This window comes from Amblyomma mixtum, chromosome 10, assembly GCF_055824585.1.
Source record: "Amblyomma mixtum isolate Tamu chromosome 10, ASM5582458v1, whole genome shotgun sequence".
Lineage (NCBI taxonomy): Eukaryota > Metazoa > Arthropoda > Arachnida > Ixodida > Ixodidae > Amblyomma > Amblyomma mixtum.
In genome coordinates, this window is record NC_143021.1 from 120,198,394 (window position 1) to 120,223,906 (window position 25,513).

The 25,513-nt window shown below is 47.8% G+C and overlaps 2 protein-coding genes across 2 annotated transcripts in view; one reads left to right on the top strand and one right to left on the bottom strand.

Moving 5' to 3' along the window:
- Positions 1 to 2,089: 2,089 nt before the first annotated feature.
- Positions 2,090 to 20,393, bottom strand: LOC149326783 (choline transporter-like 1). The gene is made up of 2 exons (XM_089562678.1): positions 19,931 to 20,393; positions 2,090 to 11,381 (listed from the first exon to the last, which is right to left on the bottom strand). The coding sequence occupies exons 1-2, from the start codon at positions 20,273 to 20,275 to the stop codon at positions 9,759 to 9,761; spliced, it is 1,968 nt and encodes a 655-aa protein (XP_089418804.1). The 5' UTR covers positions 20,276 to 20,393; the 3' UTR covers positions 2,090 to 9,758.
- The window catches only part of LOC149326784 (ferredoxin-fold anticodon-binding domain-containing protein 1 homolog), a 56,190-nt gene continuing 50,574 nt past the window's right edge, over positions 19,898 to 25,513 (top strand). Inside the window, exon 1 of the mRNA XM_089562679.1 lies at positions 19,898 to 21,110. Coding sequence (XP_089418805.1) covers positions 20,960 to 21,110 — 151 coding nt within the window. The 5' untranslated portion in view covers positions 19,898 to 20,959. The remainder of the gene's footprint in view (positions 21,111 to 25,513) is intronic.

Consider the following 25,513-nt stretch of genomic DNA (forward strand, 5'->3'; position numbering starts at 1 on the left):
TTCATCGGATGCAGTTCCAGGTATTTTTCCGAACTGTCCCAGTGCACGTTAAAGTACCATAGCTGGTCGAAATTTACCCGGAGACCTCCACTACGGCATACCTCATAGCTTGACTCTCTTTGGGCCGTTAAGCCTCATGAATGTTTTGGTTATATGGCTGGCCAACGAATGCAAAATATCAATAATGTAATAATAACACTGTCAATAGTCTCACCATCGATAGTTTCACTATCGATAGTCTTGCTATCGATAGCGGTACTATCGCAAGTGATACTAGCGATAGTAGATTATCGACAGTAATACTACTGATAGTAGATTATCGATAGTACTATCGATAATACTATTGATAGTCTATCGATAGTAGCACTATCGATAGTTTTTTACACTATCGATAGTTTAAAAAAAACTATCGATACTATCGATAGCCAATTTTCCGATAGTTTTGCATCACTACTGTGCAGCCTCAGCTTCGCCCACCCTGCTCCGAAGTCATGCATGTTGTCCGCATCATACTGTACTTTATGCGTTCGTCTGGTTGTCACGTGAGACATATTTGCCTGCCTCCTTACCCACTCTGTTCTTGTGCTAATCTTCTTATTTCCATCCCATCGCTCGTACTGCAGCCCCGCTTTTTCTTTTAGAAGGGGGTGTGATATGCCATCTCGAGTCCTCAGGTGGAGCATGAAGGTGACAACGTTGAAGTGTCTTGCGCTTGCTGCCTGCTCGTAGGAGAACTGTCACCCTGCCTTATGTGACAATAAACTAGTTTTCTGTGACGTCACTGGATGTCACTTGACCCTCACAGAATTGCCAACACAAGTGCTCTCCCAACCGTAATCAACATTGCTGTAATGCTGCGATTGCAATGACGGGCTGTTCGTAGCATGGCTTTGGAAAGGCGTGGGCATTTCAGCCCATAGGGCAACTGATTTGGCAAACTTTAGTGCTGAAGCACTGCTTTAGACTTATCAACCCTGAGCAAGAGTGATGTCTTGTGCTTAAAATAAATAAATAAATAAAATAAATATTGCCACGACTGCGATTTTAAGGTTTAACCCGCAGCTGTGCGAACAAATCAGTTTCGCTGGCCACTCTGCGAGAGCACTATGCTATCACCGCAGCCGATAGCATAGTTGGTATGAGTCCATACCAACTAGCCCAAGTCAACATTTTGCCAATCACACGTAATGTTAAACTGCAACACACTCTCACGCTGTGCATTGCACATTGTCGTCTTCACCAACTTCCATCTGCGGCGTGAGCAGATCAGATCAGCTTAACCTCGATCAGAGCCCGAGTCTAATATTGCCATCAGATGTGCCGACGTCTACCTTACCCTACCATTTTTTTTAGGAATCTCGACAATTCCTTCATTTTCCCAGAAGACGCACAAAATTTTCCTAAGAATTCCAAGCTGCTGGACACCCTGGAGCGTGAAGGAGAGATGGGCATTTAGTAAAAAACACTAATTGCTCAAAGCAAGAAAACAAACAAATGCTTACAAAAGTGAATGAAACAGTAAAAAAAAAAGCACCAAGGGTCCATTCACAGGCAACACTGACTGAATGCGATGCATCGCCTGTGTGAGCACCCTCACGAAGCATGCAGGCCATATGAGAAACAGGTGTCAAAGATGAGGCACAAGTAAGAAAATGATACAATGTTTGGTTTATTGGGGTTTAATGTCCCGAAGCGACTGAGGCTATGAGGGACACCGTAGTGAAGGGCTCCGGAAGTTTCGACCACCTGGGGTTCTTTAACGTGCACTGACATCGCACAGTACACGGGCCTCTAGAATTTCGCCTTCATCGAAATTTGGCCGCTGCGGCCGGGATCGAACTTGTGTCTTTCAGGTCATCAGCCAAGCGCCGTAAACACTCGGCCACCGCGGCAGGGTGAAAATGCTGCAGTCACAGTGATAGCAAGCCAAGAGAAACAAGCTTGCACAGAAATGGGGGGAGGGGGGGTTATGGCATGTACTGAAGACTGTTAGGGGCTCCTTGAGCAAAGCAAAAAAAAAAAAAGAGTATGAGAACCCCTGCCTGCAACCTGCAAGGAGGTTCTACATCTGCAGCAGGACGACAAAGGCTCATGTGGATTCTTTATTCAAAAAATACTCTCACAAGTAGCAGTACAGGAATGTGGCTGACATCATGGACACTGCCTGACAGCAGTGGAAGTCTTCAGGATGCATGAGCGGTGATTGAAGCACACAGCCCTGTAGAGTCATCACTTATACCTGTGCCACACGCGCACAAGAAATGGCAGTAAATGCTTAAGGCCTTAAGTTTGTTAGTGCCATTATTTTCAGAGTTGGTGCTACACATACACATTTAATGCCATTACCGGAAGGGAGGATGACGACTGCAAGGTAGTAAAAAATTTCATCTGAATACAAACATTCCTAATGGTGGTGGTGGTGTTTGGTGTATGGGGTTTAACGTCCCAAAGCGACTAAGGCTATGAGAGACGCCGTAGTGGAGGGCTCCGGAAATTTCGACCACCTGGGGTTCTTTAACGTGCACTGACATCGCACAGTACACGGGCCTCTAGAATTTCTCCTCCAAAGAAATTCATCCGCCGCGGCCGGGATCGAACCCGCGTCTTTCGGGTCAGCAGCCGAGCACCATAGCCACTGAGCCACCGCGGCGGCAAACATTCCTAATGAGCACAATATATCGGTAATGTTGTTCAAATGTAATGTAAAAACGATTTTCCAGAAAATACAGCTGTTCCTGCTTTACAAGTCAAAAAAGTAGCCATAAACTCGGATGTCAGCACACAAGCCGAGGGTACGTGTCAATAAGGCTGCTTAAAATGGTGCTCTTCACATCAAAAATGCGGCGTAGATAGATGCTTCATCTGAAAAAGTCACGAATTAACCATTCGCTACTGGTTAGGAAGTTGTTACTTATGCTTTTCTGTGTGTGGAATGGGAACGAGAGTACGCATTGCTCGGGCGAATGAGTTGTGGCAAACTCAGTAGGTCGCCAATGGCAGTAAGGCTAATGCCATTAAATTTGAATGTGTGGCACCGCACGAATGCCATTAAAACTTAAGGCAGTAAGCACTTAATGGCATTAAATCTGTCCGTGTGGCAAGGGTATTACATGTGCACAAAGAAGACAAAGCAACAAAAGTGCGAAAATGAAACACATCTGGTACCAAGCTCAAACAGCATCCAGCTTCCTAGGTCATCATACGGCTGCATCTTCAACAAGGAATTTGGGGCTCCTTTCACCATACCACTGTGTGCCACAGCTCTTAGGGAAGGACGCGGGGATCAAGTCGTGAAAATCTTGAAAAAGTCAACTTTCAGAAAACACATTTCCCATCTGCGTCTCTTTATTACACCCCAAAGAATGTTCCCAGAAACAGCCAAGAAGTGCCTTTAAAACACACTCTTGTGACTGTAGGTAGCAAAAACTGGTTGAAATCTCCATCAAAATGCCATTTTTCTCAAGTTTCTTAAACCGTCTGCTCTGCTTGCAAAAGGCACAGCATGACACTGGCTTCAGAGATTTTCATGCGGCTTGTTGCACTGTGCACCTTGATAAATTCTTTGACACGACGGCAATGAGTGCTATACACAAGCGTGGATGTAACATCGTATAGAAAAAATCGCACTGCTAAGAACATTCACAGAATGCTACTACATTAACCATTCTTTTGGTTAAAACTTAAGAGCGACTGGAAAATCTTACCATGTTTCGTTGCCATGCTACGCTTTCTGCAAGGTTGGTACCACAATGAAGCATATAAGAAGTTATAAATGTCAAAACTACTTAAGATATTTTAGGGAAACTTTGTGTTTAAGTATTCAATGGTCTTCCCAATAAGCGTGCCAAATGTCACTGCTCTACAGCAAAGTATAAAAAATTTCGTGTGCCCACTGTTCGTATGTCCTGTACACTTCTGTCCTGGACAGTACACATAAGTGTTCCAGTACAGTGAAAAAAAAAAAACACTGTGCAACATGTATAAATGTGGTGAGTGTGGGAATAAGCACATGAAAGTAATGTCAGGAGGTGGGGGGGGGGGGGGGGGGGGGGCAACTTGTCACACAGGATGAAAACAATGCTGTTCCAGTGCATAGGTACAGGGTCCGTCAAAAGTTGCAAGGCCACAGGGTCTGCTTTCGAGTGGCGTATACTGCCACTTACGATAGCATCAAAGACATCAAGGTTCTCAGAGGTGAGAATAGTACTTCTACTATCCTCTACAGAGATTTTTGGCTCCAGGGGTGTCGTAGCTGCCCAGCTATAGCGCTCTAAAGCAGACCCTGTGGCCTGGGAACTTTTGGACGACCCTGTACATGCATATTTCAGCGCAACAATATTAAACTTTCCTTGCTCTGTCACACACAATCAAGCAGAGCCTTGAGAACACGGAAGTCCCAGATGCACCCTCACAGGCCGTTATCCTTTGGTGAAAAAATAAATGCAGCACAATCCCCTTGAGCATCATAACACAACCGCCTTCTAAAGCCGTGATAAAGGTCCTTGATCCCTTATCACAACAAGTTCGAAATTGACTGGTGCACACAATTCTATACAATACAGAACAAATTTCTGCCCATAAAAAGCCACTCCAAGACACGATGAGCAAACTCAGACCTGTCATCTTGGATTATAGGCAGGCACACTGAATACTCAGATGGGCAGAGTTGAGGCTATAGATGATGAAGCATTCTCATCTGAGCACTGTCATTTGCCAGTGCTAAGAAAAACAAGAGATCGTGAGCACACTGTAGTACCATGATTGTTGTAAGACAGGTCTCCAATGGGGTAACACGAAAGGCCGTCTGCATAAACAACAAGGTCTGTAGATGATTTTTTCAGGAGTACACAGGGGCGCAATAAAAGACACGGACAGAGAAGTAGACAGGGACGGAGTAGAAGTGGTTTTTTCTGCTCCGCGAAAGTTGTCTGGTCTATGTGCACGGATAAGAAGAAAAGAAAAACGGCAAGAGTGTGGTGTAAAACACCGTAAGCCCCACGTAACCTGCAAGAAAGGAATTGTATATGAGTTCCCGCTCACTTGCGGGAAGGTTTACGTTGGGCAAACTGGATGTTGCCTCAACCAGCGCCTTCTGGAGCACAATAACTCATTAAAGAAGACGGGCTCCCATCTCCCGGAACATTGCCAAGAATGCACTAAGAAGACTAAGGTCGCCTGTTTTCCCCGCTTATCGGACTGCAAAGTATTGTTGAGAAGCCGCGATCAGATTGAACGGGAACTGGTAGAAGCCTATTACATTAGAAAAAAAGGAAATAACTGCATCAGTGATTCATCTGTGATACTTCGCCGATCTGAAATGGTTTTCTTAGATAGATTTCTGTAATCGCCTGCCTTCGGAATTCTTTTGGTGTTCTCTGGAACTCACGTGCTTGTGATTCGCTTAGTGGCGCTTGGGTAAAGCGAAGGTATATTAACGGTCTACGTCGAATAAAGCCTGTTGATAGTAAGCGCTCGTCCCTGTCTACTTATCTGTCCGTGTCTTTTATTGCGCCCCTGTGTACTCCTGAAAAGTTATGAACCAACACGCCCAAATACAAGTAGTTCTGAGTTTGTAGATAACCTTGTAATTGTACTATTAGTAACTGGCACACTGCCATGAATAAGGCAAGATGAACACTTTGCAATAGGAAGCTGCCGAGTGATTTACTAGCAGGGCACTGCCTGAAAAGCAGCAATAGGAACCATCCTCAGGAACCATCTCGCTAAGTGCTGAATACAACAAAGGTGGAATAACACTTGCAAAAAGACCACAAGCCAGATTCGCTCACAGCAGGGACCTACAAAAGCCCCAGGGGCCGTCCCAGAATAGACACGCAAAGAACTGGTGCACTGAAATGAAGGAGCCAACACGTGTCGCTTATGACAGTGGTGCAATAAATAAGTCATTAAGTGAGAAGTGCTTCAGTGAGGGTAGAAAGTAAAAAAAAAAAAGTAGACGGTGCCTTTTAGCTGCCCACGTGGGACAAGACCAAATTCTTTCGTGATAGGTAAAAGATATATCAGACGAGTAGGAACAAGAGCATAAAAAAAAGTGCCATGTGACGTAAATGCTTTGAAAATGTGACCAACACACAGCCCAACAGGAATGCCTGGCTGACGCCTCCGTGAACACTCACAACAGCCGTTGGGGCCTCACATGGTGTCTTCACGGCAGACTGCAAGCCACAACAGTAGCATTTCTTCACGCCAAGGCATGTTCAGCTTCACGACTACATGGAATGTGCAGCTCACTCAAATGGCCGGTGCTGTCAGGTACAAACGCGAGTACAGGTCCTGCCATTATGAAAGAAAACCAGTTCCCACTAAAAGATGAACATTGTGTTTTTCTGCTAAAATTGAAAATTACTTTTAGATATTGTACATCGGAGATCAGAAGCAGGCGGAGTGGTTGAGAGAACAGACACCGGTTAATGACATCCTAGTTGAAATCAAGAGGAAGAAGTGGGCTTGGGCAAGGCAAGTAATGCAAAGGCAAGATACCCGCTGGTCCTTAGGGGTAAAGGAGTGGGTTCCAGGAGAAGGCAAACGTAGCAGGGGGCGGCAGAAAGTTAGGTGGGCGGATGAGATTAAGAAATTTGCGGGGATTACGGTGGCCGCAACTGGCCAAGAAGGACAGGGTCAATTGGAGAGAGACATGGGAGAGGCCTTTGCCCTGCAGTGGGCATAGTCGGACTGATGATGACTGTACATCGGGAAGAAAATTACTTGGAAACAAAAAAACATGTGCCTGTCTGACATGATGCTGGAGCAATCTTTATGTGAATGGTCAAACTTTGTTCCCTTTCACGCTGGAAGGACCTGCACGAGAAGAGGGCGCAGACGCTACGCTCTGCCCAAAATGGTGCGCCCTAAACAGGGAGTGCACTGCGCTTGCTGTTAAGAGAACCTCGTCACAGTTTTTCTCAAGAGACAAAAATTATGCCCCACGTGAAACTCTAATGTCACAGGGGTATAAACACAAATAAAAACCAGCAGAACAGGTGCACACTGAGGAAAACTATATATATAAAAAATAGATTCTAAATGCAAGCACCCAGAATGTTTTCCTAAACCTTAGTCATTACAGGGCTTCCATGTCCTATTTTCAGTCTTCCAAGAAGCGACCCTGTGGAGGCAACTGAAACAGACTGTACACCTGTACAGCAAGCACAGGCAGCTTGCTTGTTGCCAGCCACTGTTGTATGAGTTAATGACGTCCTGTCCCAAGGTGACGACCACATACTCCACATACATTTCTCAAAGAGTGGTACTCACTGCATCGAAACTTTTGCTGCCTGTGACCAGCAAATGAGAAACAGGAACACACACACAACACAGATATGCAGCACAGTGAACAAAATATAAGATCTTTTCACTTGGTCACGCACAGAAATGTGCACACTGTTCATAACAAGCTGCCTGGCTCCTCCATATAGCTGCCTAGCCTACCGAGAGAAAAAAGATGGGCATGTTTCGATATACTATGACAATCATCAGGAGACATAAACCCATCCCAGCAGCTATCTTGAAAAAAATACTAATAATAAAATGGTAAACAATTGAGTTTAACATCCCGAAGCGACACAGAGGCTATGAGGAATGCCGTAGTGAACGACTCTGGATTAAGTTAGATCACTCATTGACGTCCACCCGAGCGCAGCCATATGGCTACAAAGGAAAGCTGTACAGCTTTCTCAGAAACTTTGTAGTTAAAGAAAAATTCATCCTCGTCCGTAGATTACAAAGTACAAAGTGGAGTAGATTACAAATCTACTCCACCTTGGGGGATTCCCCTAAACATTTGACTAATTTAGATCACCCGGGGTTCTGTAACATGTGCTGACATCACACTCTACATGAGCGACTTCATGTATTTCGTACCACTGAAATGTGGACGCCATAGCTGCGATTGAACCCAGGTCTTGTGGCTCAGTAGCCAAGCGTCCTAACCAATGAGCCACCATAGCGGGTGGCTCAGTGGTTAGGAACCTGCTTTGAAATACCCCACCTAAAGTTGCCCGTTGAATTGGCTGACCGATGTTCCTGTCTAAATTTTCGCCTCCGGTTTCACCACTGATGACAGCGTTCAAGTAGCAACGCCCCATTCCTCTGCAACGTCCACTCATGGGCTTTTCAAGCTTGTCTGACTGGACAAACACCATGGTGAGGCAGGAAAAAGAGAAACAATTTGCTGCCGGACAAACACCAACATAGCAATAAAGAGCCACAGAAATAATTTTTACTGTGGATAATTAATGGATGGAGTTAGATGCAAGAGTGTGTTAAAGTTGGCTTTCTCATGTTGGATGGACGTACGCATGCCACACAGGGCTGAGCTGCCTTTTTTTGACAGGGCAACGAAACAAACCCACAAAACCAAAGCCTACTAAGAACTTCACAGCAACGCACCATTTTCCCCACTTTGGCCAGGCAAGGATGTGAAAGTCGAGACCGGCACTGTTTCTGAATGTTTGTGCAATGCATGATTGGCGTACCCTCCACACCGTGGGATGATAACAGTGCCCGCTGCAGGCATGTTCGACTTCTCAGTTTTTAATATGCAGGCTGACAATGGGCCCGGCTGGTCCAATGCCCACCAATCGCAGGAGTCTTGAATAAAATTGAGTTTTCCACCAATAATGCAGATGTAGGATTACGCGCAGCACCCGAGAATTACGTTCTTAAAAAGAAACGGCATAGGTTTTAGAAATCAACGAGCTCAAGAGGGTCGAATGTGTGAAACTTGGAAGTAAAGGATGCGAAGTCTTTTTGGGCTAGCGCTTGAAATAGTGAAGTAATCGCCAATTAAAATCCGGACGCCCTTCAAGCTTCTCCGCAGCGCACTACGCCAAGTGGGGGGCGCATGATGACATCATCGAAGGTATTGGTACATTTCCCACGCACAAACGCCTGCTTTGAAGGAAAAAAACCAACGCCACTGAAGGGAAACCTCACTGAGAGTTGTTTGGCAGCATCTAAAGAGTCAGGGCAGGGTGTGGCTGACGACAGCGGTAATTTGAAATCATACCTTCCGTGATGTCACGCTGAGTTTCCCTGCACTCCTCCGGTGCATTGAGGAGAAGCGCAAAATTCAATCGTCGATTATGTCACTATTTTAAATGCTAGTGCAAAAACACTTCGCATGCTTTACTTACAGCCTAAATAGATTTGAATCCTTGAATATTGTGAAATTCTCAAAAAAGTGCTGCAGTTGCCCTTTAAGGAAATACACATTTCTGGTGCAGATTACCAGCATTTTGTCATAATGTAGCAGGCTTTGCCTTTTGACGCAGTTTGTGCAACGGACGTAGCAATCCCATCACTTTGTATGGCAAGCCGTGCTGCACAAACCAACAGATGGGAGATGCTAACACGTCAGTGGCCAAATGCACTGATTAAAACTCTTGACGCAGTTAATGACTTCATAGAATTTAAACTTGGGTCACTGACCACGTCACAAAGGGGGTTAGTTGACGTTTTGGAACCGCTACGGGTTCCTTGTTGACAATCACAATGTTGACAATCACAAGGAACCCGTAGCAGTTCCGAAACGTCAACTAATCCCCTTTTTGACATGGTCAGTGACCAAAGTTTGCATTCTAGATTGTGAACAAGGACCCCGTAGCGGTTCCGAAAGGTCAACTAACCCCCTTTTTGACATGGTCAGTGACCCAAGTTTACATTCTACTGTGCCACTACCTGACCAGACGGGATTCCGTCAAACCCCGGATTAAGTTAATGACTTCACCACAACAATCTCACGTGGCCAGAGGCCTGAGTGTGGTGGCATCACCCAGCAGCAGCTTTCGCAGACCCTCGGGCGCATACAGCTCCCGTTCAGCATCCTGCGACACAATGTCCTCGCAGAAGCACAGTAGCAGGGTGTCCACAATCATGCCGTACAGGGAGAGCACACAGTGCGCCACGAAGCACGAGAACACCACCACCGCCAGCACTGGCACGGCATACAGCTGCAGCTCGGGGCTGCTGCGGAGGAGCACCACAGACACCAACCCGGTCACCGACGTCACCAAGCACTTGGCCATGAAGAGCAGCAAGTCGGTGGTGCCGTCGAAGACCCACGCGTCGAACGCACCGGAGCTCTCCGCCATCGTCAGGTGAGCCGTGCGGCCGGCCGTGCAAAAAGAAGTGCCCCGGATGGCCAGCACGGTGTAGGCGTCGTGGCTGACGTACCGGAGGCCCGAGTCAAGCAAGCACCGGGAACCACCGGTGCAGCAATCGCCGCCCCGACGCCCACGAGTCCAGTGGCGCAGGGCTAGAAGCACGAGTCGGGGAAGTTTGCAGATCGGGATCAGGAGCGAGCCGAGGGCGACGGAACCGAGGTGGTAGAGTAGCAGGCGAGCCACAGACCGTCCCACAGGCCACGCCAGCGCGGCGCGATCCTTGCAGAAGTACCACGACGCGACGGCACCGGCGATGACCGTCTGCTGACACGACAGGACAAACTCAGCCGCCCAGAGAAGGAAAACCAACTGGAAGCACCATGCGAAGCGGACCCAGGACGGCCGGTCGTAGGCGACCAGAGTGAAGTGCCGTACTTCGGCCACTGGAGCCAGGTCCGACGAGTTAACGGGTCCGCCCACAAAGGCAGCAATGGGGCGAGTTTCGCGGCTGGCATGGTCAGCTGTGGCCAGGTAAAGCAGGACGACCGTCCAGGCAGCAAAGAGGGCTGCCAGGGCGAGCAACGTCCAGACGGGCTGCGCCAGAAGGAAGGGCATGTGACGCACACACTGGCCAGCCTCGCGGAGGAGGGCCCCCGCCTGACCAGTGCGGCGGCGCAACGCAACCGCAACGGCGACCATAGGGACCACGGCCACAAGTGTCACGGCCGCAGCAAAAATGAGGAACGCGCGCTCGTTCTTGGCGGCCTCCTCGAGGAGGCGTTCGAACGGCGTCATGTCAAGGTGGAACTTGATGTCGGCATAAATCCACCAGAGCACGGCCGCGGCGGCGATCATCGACACCGCGGACACAACAAGGATCAGCTTGGCGGCCAGCTGTGCGAAGCAGTGTATCAGCAGGACCAACGCGAAGGCGAGGATGCAGGCGAAGAACAACATGGCGGCCACCTCGTGCCAGGCAGCAAAGAGGTCGCCGACGACCTGCTGAAGCGTGTCCGCGCCATTGAGGTACCCGTAGATGCTGCGGAAGACGTCTGAGCTGGCGTCTTCCGGCACACAACGGTTGAGAACGGGCCGGCTCGGTGGCACGGGCAGCTTGGGGCACGGCCCGAGCCCCGTCGTCTGCTGCTCCTTGTTGAAGAGGTCCAGCACCGTCCGGTTGGACAGAATCGAGTGCAGGTCTCCGCCCACGTCGTACCGGCACAGAGACGAGCCAGTTTTTTCGCCAAAGCGACGAACCTGCACCAGAGAAAGAGCCGCTTGCAACCACTTCTAAACCACATCAATTAAATTAACCACGTTTGGTGAACTAAAATAACAACAGCAGTTCATAACACGAGATCGCAGCGTCCTGTATTACTCCGATGGCCAAAAGCAACGGTAAACGAAATCAGCTTTTTAATGTTTGACCCGCCGTGGTGTATCTGTGGTAAGGTGCCCGTCTACCAAGCCGGAATACCCGGGTTTGAATCTGACCGCGGCGGCTGCGATTCGCTGGAGGCAAAACACAAGAGGCGCCCGTATGCTGTGCGATGTCAGTGCACGTTAAAGATCCCCAGGTGGTCGAAATTATTCTGCAGACTTCCACTACGGCACCTCTTTCTCTCTCTCTTCTTTCACTCCCACCTTCCTCCCTTCCCTTAGGGCGCGGTTCAGGTGTCCACTGATATATGTGAGACAGATACCGTGCCATTTCCTTTCCTCAAACACCAATTTCCCAATTTAATGTTTATGGAAGCCAGGTATCAAAATTCCAAAGCTCAATTTTTTTTCCTGTGATACGCATCTTATTTAGGTAACAATAAAAGTTTTAACAGTGAACTTTTTTTCTATCAGGGAGGAATTCTGTGGGGCAGTCCTGAATGTGGGTGGAGCTCACTGTAGACTTAAAGAAACCCTGAAATGATTTCAGTGGGCACATTCTAGTGCAACAGATCTGTAGAGGTGGGCTTTGTGGGTATTCGAGTCAAATTTAAAAGCTCTGCGTGGACCCTATAATTTAGAAGTAATTTTTAAAAAATGCTGCTCACAATAGCTTGCAACCGATTAGGGCGACACCTCACTGCCGTGTCCCCCAATGTTACTAGAACTAACGAGTTTGTTCTATAGTATATTCTAGGTATCATATCTAGAGTAACGTTGGCGTCCCCACCCCTGATGATTTCAGTGGGCAGTCTGGGCTGCTTCAGGCACATTGACCTCATCAAGGGGGGGGGGGGGGGGTACACACTGATATGGGATGGGCACTATTCGAGAGCAGAGGTGCTAGCAGCAAGAATTTGAGGAATGATTGAGGGAAATCGGGGAAAAGCAGTGGGCTAGGAAAGTTTTCAGTTACTTGTACATGAGGGATGCCGACACACAATTGAGAACGCGAACTAGAAAACTGAAAAACCTGGAGAGCAGTCGGGGGGAAAAATCAGGAACAATCGGTTAAGAAAAAGGTTGAAGAAACAGATAGGGCCCTGTGGAAAACAGGGATGCTGACTAAATCGGCACTGGGAACATACGCAATGTTTAAGCAGGATATTGCCGAAGAAAATATAGCAATAATTCTAGGGGACGCTTTTTGTTGTTTGAGGCCAGGATGGGAGTATTGCGGAATAAAGCACATCGAATCAGGTACCATGAGATGTGGAGAGGAGAAGAAAATGCCTGAACACTTGATACTTTTCTGCAAAGGGCTTCACCCTACAGCTGAAAGCAGCGGGGCTGATTTATCCAAAGCATGCTTAAGGACAGCGAAGAAAAAATAGATTTTAAGCGGGAAGAAACAACCAAGCGAAGGTTATCTGACTGGTGGCTGAAATCAAGACAAGAGTGAAATTTCATGAGACATGGCTAGGTGGCGTAAGCCAACGCCTGATTTAAAGGGCTCAGCCTCATCTGTCTGTCCTCCATCCCTTCCATCCATCTTTTCCGCCCGCCCGCCCGTTTGCTCGCCCGCTCGCCCGTCTGTCCATCCATTCATCCATCCATCTATTCAGAGCAAAATGGAAAGCGTCACCCCTAGCATTATTCTTATTAGTTTTCGTTCGCCCTCACTGTGGCTTTTCAGTTTTGCGGCATGCAAGAAGCTTACAGTACTTAAAGGGGTCATGAAATGTTCTCCAAAAATTAAGAACGACGTGGGTATTTGAAATTCTGACCCTTCATTTTATAGTACACCTTGGTTCTTTTCATCGTCTGGGTTGACAGAATAGCGAAAAAAAAAAATTTTGGTTTCCCAGCGCGCGTCCTCCTCTACTCTACAGCAAACGTCATCTTAAGCACCCAGTCAGACTTCTGTCGTCAATACAACATGGCGGCTTAGTGAGGCATGTTGAGTCATAGTTGACTGAGGTCACAGCACCATTTTTAACTCGAATATGGCATCAAAATGATGTCACGCCAGGTAATTAAAATTGGCCCATCTTCCCGAGCTGCACCATCACCTGCTAAAATGGAGTCAGCTGTTGGGCTGACACATGTGCGAAAACTTGGTTGGCACGCAGCACCGGTCGCTGCTTGCGACTGGTGTGGCACTGCTTGCAACACTGCAAGCAGGAGGAACACACGGAGCGGCAGGCATCTATGCCCTGCTAGACTCAAGACCCGCCCACAGCCGGTGCAACACTTTGCCATCATCATCAGCCTGACTGCACCCACTGCAGGGTAAAGGCCTCTCCCCCCATGTCTCTCCAATTAACCCTGTCCTTCGCCAGTTGCGGACACCGTATCCCCGCAAACTCCTTAATCTCATCCACTCACCTAACTTTCTGCCGCCCCTGCTACGCTTGCTTTCTCTTGAAATCCATCGATACCCTTAAGGTCCAGCGGTTATCTTGCCTTCGCATTACATGTCCTGCCCAAGCCCATTTATCCCTCTTGATTTCGACTAGGATGTCATTAACCTGCATTTGTTCCCTCACCCACTCCGCCTGCTTCCGGTCTCTTAACGTTACACCTATCACTTTTCTTTCCATAGCTCGCTGCGTTGTCCTTAACTTAAGCTGAACCCTCTTTGTTAGCCTCCACGTTTCTGCCCCATAGGTGAGCACCGGTAGGATACAGCTGTTGTATACTTTTCTCTTGAGGGACATTGGTAAACTGCCATTCATGATCTGAGAGAACCTGCCATATGCGCTCCACCCCATTCTTATTCTTCTACTTATTTCCCTCTCATGATCCGGATCAGCTGTCACTACCGGCCCTAAGTAACACTTTGCCACTCCACAATATATGCCTAAGCGCTGCTGGGCTACTTGAAGTTAGCACCAGAAAAGACAAAATAGCGATGTTGTCAGAAAGACTACTATCAGAAAGACTGGATGGATAGATGGAAGACAGGAGCACACCCTTTGACTGGATTGGTGGCAGTTGCCAGCATGCTCAGCTTTATTTTCTTTGTTTTTGTGTAACTGTGTTGTAAATTGTCATTAAGATTCGCCATTTTCTTTCACTACGCTGTCCTACACTTCTAACCTTATGCCACATCTCTGCTTTCCAGCCACCAATCCTCCAATCGCTTTTTGCTAACTTCCACTGCAGATTTATTTACATGACCATTGTTACCTATAAACCCTAGGGCCTCAGGAAGAGTGGCTGTGCCTGCATCGACATCCGGATGGATACCATCACATTTGAGTATGAGGTGTTCAATTGTTTCCACAGATCTACCACAGACAGCACACGTGTCATTTTCGTTAAATTTCTTTTTGTAGCTGCGCGCTCTAAGACACCCTGACCTAGCCACAAAGAGGAGGGCACATCCTCTTGAGTTATCATTGAACAATTCCTTGCTGATCTGCCCTTTCGAGTATCGATATAGTTCTACACCATGCTTTTTTTTCCATTGAATTAATCCAATTTTTATCTTCCGCATTTTTGACCTATCGTTTAATGCTCTTTCTTTCTTTTCTTTCTCTGTCCTCATGCCCGCTATACGAGGCCTGTTAGAAAACTATCCGTACTTATTTTTTTTGCGAACACCTGATGGATATGGAACAAGTGCACTTGCATCAGCCGACCTTGAACCTTTGTGCACATGCATGAATTTTTTCCCGCCTGCCGATGGCGTCAGCCACTGGGATGCAGCGTTTGAGTGAGGCAGTGCGCAGTGCTCTCGTCGGTGTTTTATTGCAAGGAAACTGGCGGAGCAACTGCAGCAGCGCTACTGCATCAAATTTTGCCAGGAACTAGGTGACAGCAGAGTGGAAACCATTCGAAAGATTCATACCGCTTTCGGTGAAGATGCTATGAGTAGCACACAGATTAAGCAGGGGTACAACTGGTTTAAAGACGGCCGCACATGAGAGTGAGCCACACTCCGGTCGGCCATCAACATGCCGAAATGACCAGGTCATTGCCGAAGTGAACATTGTGGTGATGCGGGACCGTTGTGTGACTATCCGAGAAATTGCATAAGAGGTGGGCATCAGCACTATTTCTGCACATTCCATTATCATCGAATATTTGTCCATGAAGAGAGTTGCAGCAAAATTCGTGCGAAGTTGCTCACGGTGGAGCAAAAGCAGCTTTGTGTTGAAGTCTCACAGGACATGCTGGATTCCACAAACAGTGACCCTGACTTCATGAACACCATAATCACTGGCGATGCGTCTCGGGTGTACGAGTACGACCCGGAAACCAAATCCCAGTCGTCACAGGGGAAGCATTCCACGTCACCAAGACCAAAGAAGGCCCAAAGAAGGCCCGCCAAGTGCGCAGCAACGTCAAAGTGATGCTGACTGCTTTCTTTGACTCCCTCTGTGTGGCACACCATGAGTACACACCACAGGGTCAAACAATCACCAAAGAGTACTGCAGGGATGTCCTCCGTCACCTACGTGATGCTGTGCGGCGCAAGAAACCGGAGTTGTGGTCAACAGGAAATTGACGCATCCATCATGACAATGCACCTGCACATTCCTTGCACTTGATTCAGACTTTTCGCGAAAAACCAGACTCCTGTAGCTCAACAGGCTCCTTACTTTCCTGATATGGCCCCCTGCGACTTCTGGCTGGTTCCCAACATCAAGAGGCCATTGAAAGGAGCGCAATTTCAGACAAGAGAGGACATTATGGCTGCAACGACACCCGAGCTAAACTCCATTCCAAAAGAGGCCTTTTCAGAATGCTTCCCACAATGGCAGCACCGCTGGGACAAGTGTGTGGAGTCCCAAGGAGACTACTTCGAGGGTGATTAGGTTTACAACGCTCCAGTTATGCCAGTTTTTTTTCTTCGGCCAAAGGTCGGGTACTTTTCTAACAGACCTCGTATTTACTGGTTAGTTTCCTAGTTCTTTTCCGCCATTGTGAGTCAACGCTCTTTCTGGTTTGGTCTGACTTATTGGGGTTTAACGCCCCAAAGCAACTCAGGCTATGAGGGCCGCCGTAGTGGAGGGCTCCGGAAATTTCGACCACCTGGGGTTCTTTAACGTGCACTGACATTGCACAGTACACGAGCCTCTAGAATTTCGCCTTCATCGAAATTTGGCCGCCGCGACCGGGATCGAACCCGCATCCTTCGGGCCAGCAGCCAAGCGCCGTCACCACTGAGCCACCACAGTGGGTCAATCTAGATTAATTGCCTGTAGCCTTCTTTTCATATATATCATATAAAGCATGAACAGCAGTGGCGATAGAAGAAAGCCTTGCCTTAATCCTTTGCGTACCTCAGCAGTTGTAGTACTTTTTATCCTTTCCCATGTAATTTCAACTTTATAACCTCCAGCCCAGACACCCAACTCTTGGCCGTGGAGCGGCGTCTCAAGGTCACCGAGGACCAAGGACTCCCGGCCACCTACCACGGACTAAGGACCACCCACACCAGCTCCACAGGCCGACGAAAATAATGTTTATCCTCCCGCTTCATACTGTTGCTGTCTGTACTTTTATTTAAATTGAAGGTGCAACTCCGCATCCAGTCTTACTTGAAGACTGCCCAGGGGAATCCCGCCAAGATGGAGTAAATTTATAATAAAGGAGCAACTACTCACCCACCCAAGCGCTGGCTACGGAAAGCTATACAGCTTCCACAGAAGCTCCACCCAGGAGAAGGACAAATTTTAATGCGATAACATTTAGGTTGTCCTCTCAAAAAAAATTTACGGCTCCTCTGTCACGAAATTACCTGACAAATCGAAAGGGTCATGATTTCATCAAGACCAGGTGGGTGGACTAAGGTGGATTACTGGGTTGGATCAGTACAATTCCATGCACTACTCAAATAGAAGGTGCTCCATAATTCTACAAGGTGACACAGCAGACCATGTAGAGGCAATGGAACCAGTTCCGACTGGAGTTGTCGCGGGAAAATGGCAAAAAAGAACATTAGACGCTTATTGTAGACACCAGCCCCGCCGTGGTGGCTCAGTGGTTACAGCGCTCGGCGGCTGGAATTTCTTTGGAGGAGAAATTCTAGAGGCCCGTGTGGTGTGCGATGTCAGTGCACGTTAAGGAACCCCAGGTGGTCGAAATTTCCGGAGCCCTTCACTACGGCGTCCCTCATAGCCTGAGTCACTTTGGGACATTAAACCACAATAAACCAAACCAATCATTGTAGACACCATAGCAGGACATTTTCTTCTTTGAGAATATTTGAGGCAAAACAGCACAACTCTAAGAGAAATTGCAAATCTGCGTGAAAACGTTCCAGCGTACATCACTCACTCTCCAGAAATCTATAATGTTCCTCTTTCTCGATCTAACTATGGACATCACATGCTGTGCAATACACTTCCGAGACTACTGAATTCATACCTTGCACAAGGCATAAACATCTGTGATCTCTCACTAACCGACTTTGAGAAACTCAAACTCTTGCACTCAACATACACAATTTCACTTAATTATTTTTTCTTGAGAAATTTGTGCAAAAGGTTTCTGTATGTATGCATTGCTTGTTAAACATGTTTGTGGAACACCCACAAAAATCATATGCCAATATCTTGCAATGTGTGTGCGATCAATTGTTGTTTAAATTCATCAAGTTTTTGTTTAATTTATCAGGTTATTCAACTCACTAAGCTGACTCATTTTATCCATCAACAGCGTTACAAGAAACTGTGCATGTGTCTCCTCTGCTGCTGCTATTGTACGGGGGGACTGAGGGGGCCTTCCAAGCTGCTTTATGCAGCTTTCTGCCTCAGTTTCCACCATTTATTTTAAATGGAAAATAAATCAAATGAATCAATTAATAAATCAATATGGTTAAGAAAGCCCCCAAGTTTTACACTTGAAGACTGCCCACTGTTTGATGCAATGCGAGCACAGCAACTGTCTGTGATGATGCCGCTGCACACAACCCTGTGCCTAGAACGCACTTTCATACCTGCCGGGCAGCTAAACTAAAAACGCGCTGTGCCACTAATCCTTAGAAAATCGGCCTCAGATAGGTTTGACTTTGTTTCTGACACAGCCGCATCGCTGGATGTGCCAGCACGCTTGAGCGGATGGAAGAGCAAACATGCCACGATATCCTGCATGATGAATTACTGATTCCACCATCATACAGGGTGTTCCATATTTATCTGTCCGGGTTGCAAAAAATCCTCCTGCGCAAACCAATGGTCTATTTCTGCTCAAGCACAGACCGCAGAGTAGCTTGTGACAGTCTGCGTTTTTCGATAATAAATTCAACATTGAAACTTGCCTGGACTGCCCGGAAACGGTGAAAAACTGGAGTCGTCTGCACCCAGAATTTTTTCACCGAGACGACTGTGATAGCCGAATGGAGAGGTCGTGCCATCTGGCGCACAGCGAGACAATCAATACGCTTCCCGGAGCTGGGGTACGTCTCGAACACCCCAGATGGCACAGCCTGTCAAATCTGCTCCCCCGCTTGCCTATTTTTTTACTACAGGTTGCTACAAACACGAAGTTTGGTTTATTGGTTTATCGAGTTTAACGTCCCAAAGCGACTCAGGCTATGAGGGACGCCGTAGTGGAGGGCTCTGGAAATTTGGACCACCTGGGGTTCTTTACCGTGCACTGACATCGCACAGTACACTGGCCTCTAGAATTTCGCCACCACGGCCTGGATCGAACCCGTGTCTTTTGGGTCAGCAGCCGAGCACCATAACCACTGAAGTGTCTTTAGCAACTGAAAAGTGTACAGTGAGCCTGCAGCATACGAATCACACTCCGCTGCATGAGCTCCACTCTAGGAAATGGCTTTCAGAGAAAACACGTGAACTTCACATGGGTCACTCGACTTGTTAGGTAAAAGAAAAGGGGGTTTATCATGGTTTTTCTACGTAGAGCTCCATGATCGGGGAGGTGACTGTTTTCTAATTGTGCACTATTTACATGATGACAAACTAGCCCAACATTATGTGCTTTATTTTGCAAGCATCTGGCAGTAAACATGCAGCGGCAATAAGAAGGCGTTGCACCGCCCTTTTCTTCTCGCATCTATTGGTTTGGTTTGGTTTATTGGGGTTTAACGTCCCGAAGCAACCCAGGCTATGACAGACGCCGTATAGTGAAGGGCTCCGGAAATTTCTACCACCTGGGGTTCTTTAACGTGCACTGACATCGCACAGAACACGGGCCTCTACAATTTCGCCTTCATCAAAATTCGGCCGCCGCGGCCGGGATCGAACCCGCGTCTTTCGGGTCAGCAGCCGAGTTCTTGCATCTATTGTTCTGTCGCTTGTCTACTATTCAACAGATTACAAAACGAACTAGGCAGCAAAAAACCTCTGCACTGGATGCGCCCCCATTCGTGCCTCACCCAAGGGACGCAGGGCACGGGGACAGAATCATTGAGTCAGCAAAGTGCGCTATCCCGGCGGGGAACATACCTCGTCCATGGTGCGCAGCGCGCGGAGCGGGCACTGGCTGACGCATATCTTGAGCGAGCTGCGCGGGTCGGCCAGGTCGAAGTAGAAGAGGTAGGGCTTGTCCCTGGCGTCCAGGCCGGAGAAGGAGAGGCTCCCCAGGGGAGTGTTGCGCGCGCCGCACACATTGCCGAAGCTGTCACAGCCGCGCACCAACCGACGGGGGTCGCCCAGCGCGAGCGCGAACGAGGCCACGAACACGGCGGCGCCAAGGAACGCCACGAGCAGGAACAGCCACGGAAGATCCGTGCATCCGCGCGGCCTCAGCCGTGGCCGCTCATCTGGAGCGGAGGACGATTCCGCGGACATCACCGCCGTTGGAATCCGAGCAGCGCGGGCCCTGCCACCCAGGTCAAAATGAGCCGAAGCGTCAAGCTGGAAGAGCGACGCCGCGACGCTAAGAGAGCCTCCGAGATGGCTTAACCGTGTTTGTGTGTAAACATGTGTGTAAAGGATTAAAATACGGCAGTCTCGGAGTCCATATTGAGCAATGCGGCGCGAAATAAACTGACATCGAAATTATCAGCTTCTTTCCATCTTTCCTGAATTTAGCACACAGCCCTGGAAAAGGAATCTTCATTGGAGTTTAAACTTTTCTATGTGCGCGTCGTAACGCAGCGCCTGTGTGTAAACAAACAAAAGTGACCAGCTGCATGCAGCTGCTGCCAACGACATCAACATTAGCGTGCACGCGGGTTTGTTGTTGCGGTTCGTTCGTGATAGTTTCGGCAGTTTCGGTGCGGTGTTGTTGGTGATGTGTGTTGACGGCGTAAGTGGCAAGGTGTCATAACCGTGTGTTCGTAGTGTGCAAGGTAAACAGTAGGCGCCTCAGCTGTACGAAGCTGACACAGCGCTGGTGATGAGCCGCTGCGTACAGCAGCCGTCGAACCGCGTGACGCGCACGAGTCGCGGTGAAGGCCCGTTTCCAGCGTTCTCGTGACTGCGAACGGATTCGGCCCCCGTTTGTGTGAAGCGCTGCCTTGCGCAGTCGACATGGTTTGCCTGCTGGTAGGCGAAGGTGACTTCTCGTACGCGGTGGCCATCGCGGCTGAAACAGGCCCGCTCAATTTGGTGGCCAGCTGTTTGCAGGGTTCCAACCCCGACGTGGACACCGCCGAGAACATAGAGAAACTTCACGCCATGGGTGAGCCCTACTAGTGTTCCTGTATGACGCGGATTCGATTCTGGCCGCGGCGATCGAATTTCGATGGTTCGGTTTATGGGGGTTTAACGCCCCAAAGCGACTCAGGACATATTATGAGGGACGCCGTAGTGAAGGGCTCCGGAAATTTCCACCACCTGGGGTTCTTTAACGTGCACTGACAGCTGTCGCTGAAACCCTCCTCCAAAAGACAAAACGCTGCATCAGTTCAAAGAATCTTGAAGGGGCCGTGCGGTAAAACCTGAAGCCATGCCTTATGTGCACAAAGTGTCACACAGTTTGAAGAAGGTGCTAACAGGAACGAAGTATACCGCTCGTTTTTTCAACCCCAAACAAGTTGAGCAAACTTATACCCCAGATTTGTGGCACTGTGCGCCCTGGGTGCAGCATAAAGCATCAGTGCACCTTCATACACCGCATGGAAGGAGTGGTGTACGAGATACCCCTGACCTGTGGAATGTCCTATATAGGCAGACTGGGAGGTGCATCAACAAAAGCCTTGGGGAACATGACAAAAAGGCAGAGAATAAATTTGGTCAATCATGTCAACGCGTGCAAGTGTGCACCTCGACTGGAAAAGGCGAGGATTCTAGGCAAAAGCAAGGTCAAGCAGGTGAGGCCTTTCACATAAAGAAAAAGGCAGCCTTGTGCATGACTGACACGTCAGTTAAGTTGTATGCGGCGGAGAACGATTTTATATGCAATAATGTTTGTGCTAGGCGATAAGCCACGGCTGCAATAAGGCAGGTTGTGTGTAAATGTGGGCGTTGCCTGAGGCTATAAATGTATGTGTTTTTCAAGCAATAAACAGTTGGAAGTTGGTGCCTATCCGTTGTCTCCTCGTCTCTTTTTGTCCGTGTGAAATTATTCGCGCCTAGGTAGTTTTTTCCAAGCTTCAAGACATCGCACGGTACACGGGCCTCTAGAATTTTGCCTCCCTTGAAATTTGACCGCCGCAGCCAGGATCGAACCTGCCCGCGTCTTCTGGGTCAGCACCATAACCACAGAGCCACCGTGGCGGTGGCGAATTTCAAGGGAGGCAAAATTCTAGAGGCCCATGTACAGTGTGATGTCAGTGCACGTTTAAGAACCCCAAGTGGTCGAAATTTCTGGAGCCCTTCACTACGGAGTCCCTCGTAGCCTGAGTAACTTGGGGACGGTAAACACGCAAAATCAAACAATGACCACTTCTACAGGTTTGTTGATTTGGGTCACGTGACCCATGAAAAAAAAAAAGGAACTGCGGTATAACCGCTGTCATTTTTTGTCATTCGAGCACTTGAAGCAAGCTGGCTTAACCATGTAGCAAATTAAAACTACGCACCAGCGATTATATTGCAGTTCTTTTTTTCATGCCTCATGTGACCTAAACACTTATTGCATAGTTCGATTGATAAACCGAAACAGCATGAGAGAACAAATGCAATTATAATTTATTTAATTATCATAGGGGAATTCCAGGAGGTGAGCCATGCATACTACAGTGCGTAATGCATCACTTAAAATAAGAAACGCGCGCAAAAAATTGTACACCTTTAAATTAAAAGCCTATCACAGCGGAAATTTTCAGCGCGTAATGACGCTTTCCGAGTGATCTGTCAACAGATGGTATTAAAAACATGAAGTTATGGTCAGGCTGAATAAGAATAAAAAGGCCTCAAGGTATTAAAAACAAGATATGGCGATCATAATACCCACTGCGGTGCGCAGTAATCAGAGCGCTCGGCTACTGAGCCGGAGTTCCCGGGTTCATACCCATCCACGGCGGTCGCATTTCGAAGGAGGTGAAAGACAAAAGGCGCCCGTGTGCTGTGCGATGCATGTTAAAGGTAGTCGAAATTATTCCGGAGCACCTCTTTCTTGTTTCACTCCTATCTTCCTTCCTTTCCTTACTGCACGGTTCAGGTGTCCACCGAGATATGTGAGACAGATATACTGCGGCATTTCTTGTCCTCAAAAACCAATTTTCAATCATCTTAGAGGTGAGAGTGTCAGGAGTCACTCGCAAAGATCGTAGATTTCAAACCGAAACTAAAAAAAAGGCCGCCATTGCGAAGAGCAGGTAATGAAGCACAAAAACTTCAACGATTACTGATTCGTTTCGCCTTCGGTCACCTTCATTCGCGCTGCTTAAATCAGAACGGTACTCTCTAATGTGAGAACAGCTTGGTGATGGAGATGAAATGGAAAAGGCGCCCATATGCTATGCGATGTCGGTACACGTTGAAGATCGCCAGGTAGTTGAAATTATCCCAGAGCTCTCTGCTACGGCACCTATTCTTTTACTCCCTCCTTTATTCCTTCCTTTATGGCGTGGATCGGGTGTCCAGCGAGATGTGAGAAACCGCCATTTTAGCTTGCTCAAAAACCAAAAACTATTTTTTTTCATCCTGATTTTGCGATGCATTGTAGCAGAAAACTTGGACGGCACTTAGGATTATAAACTTCTAATTTTAGTTGCATCTTTTCTTCTTTCAAGTGATGCCTTAGACATTAGAATACATGTTTCACCACATGGTATTCGCCTGCGACCACTACATAATTTAAAACTGAATTTCTTCTCTCATGCTGTTTCGGTTTCATCAACCAAACAATGGCTGTGCCGTGCAGTTGGCATGGAGGAAGAAAAGAATTCAGGAGAAGCCGTTACGTCATTTTTTTTTTTAACCGGCCGTAACTGTTCGCCCCTCTAGTTGGCTGCTGTCTCAGCACGCTTGCAAATGTGCAGCAGACAATGCAGCAAACAACGCCGCTGAGCTCAGCGTTCCCATTGGCTGCACCGTCGGCCAGTCTCCCAATAGTCCTTATGAAAACACGTGAATTCCTGCACAATTTTCGGCGTGCAGCTCGTATCTTGGATTGTGAGGGGCGAGGGCCTCTCCTGAGGTTTCTTTCCTCGATTTGCAGTTGGTGTTTATAGGCCACGTGAAGCACAAAAAAACTAAAATGCAATCGCTGATACACAGTTTTTATTCATTACTTCATTACAACACTTAATCCAGCTTGCTTCAAGATTTGGAATGACAAGAATACGATGTATGAGCAATTATATAGTCTTTTATGTATCACGTGGTGTAAATACCATCTGCACCAATGTTACTAGAACAAACCAGTTTTGCAGCTCCACCGAAAATGTAGCCCTGGTGGCTGTCTCGCAAACTAACCGCGCTGCAGTCGAGTCTTGCTTCCGGCCCAGTGCATCGTCTGCTACACGCGGAGCGCAGAGGCCACGGAGGAAGGATAGAACGCAGGAGAGGCCCAGGGTGTGAACCAGAATTTTTTTGGGTTTGGTTCGTGTTCGGGTGCATTTCCGGGTTCGCCTCCAAAGCAACATTCAGTTCTGGTTCGAACCATATTGAACCGGCTCAAACGGGTTCAGGACAAAAAAAATAGAATGTGGATAGGTTTTAATCAGCCTTGTTATGCCGTTTGCTTTTTTCTGGCACATCAATATATAAAATAAAAATTCAAAAATTGGTTTAATGCGAAATGTTCTCACTTTGCCCACTTTATTTATTGTCCGCGGCAAAAAGACGTATTTACGGCAAGAGCTGCAAATTGAAATGAACTGGAAATTAATGTAAATCGGCTATGTACATGTACGCTATAATCCATCTGATGAGGTATAAAGCGAAAAGCCGATGGCTTTTGCATCTGCAAAACCCTCCAGCTTGAGCAGTTTCGCAGACCCCGTTGCGCGAGTAATTGGTCTCCCCTGAAGCTCGAGTCAGTCGAGCATTTCTCCTGTGCAGTGCACTTACGCGGGCGTCGACATGACCACCGCACGCGGCCTCTACGTTCCCGCGCACTGTTGAGAAACGAAGCTGTCATGTATCGGCACCTGTATACAGACAGACACCTTTCCGTCACCCTAAAACCGACTTGCCAGTCACCCCCCCCTTTTCTGCATGGTACGAGAATATGCGAAAACCCCTCCCGCCCATCCTCCACCCAACGAGAGCCTTGAGGGTGCACTGACTCTCCCTAACATCCAGAGCTTGCCAAACATATTTTATTTAATTCACCTCTTCGATATCGCCTTTGTGACTCACGTTATATATCTTGAGCCCCTATAGTTTAATATCTTCAAAAACGCAGCTAAACATGGCTTCTCGCTAGTACTTCGAGAAATTATGGTTTGGCTTATTGTGATGAAGTTGGCCTCTTTTGTTCTGATAAAAAGAGTATGATTAAAAAAAGCACGCTGAAATGGGTTGAGAATGCTTCACTTCTGCATGGACACACATTGGCAGCATCTTTGTTGTAATGTTGCGTTGCAACATTCTTGCAAGTGGAGCATTCTGCGAGAAAGAAGGTATACTTGCAGTGCATAGAATTTTTGTAGCTTTCTCTGGGGCGCTATCAAGGGGGGCCTGTGCATTTGA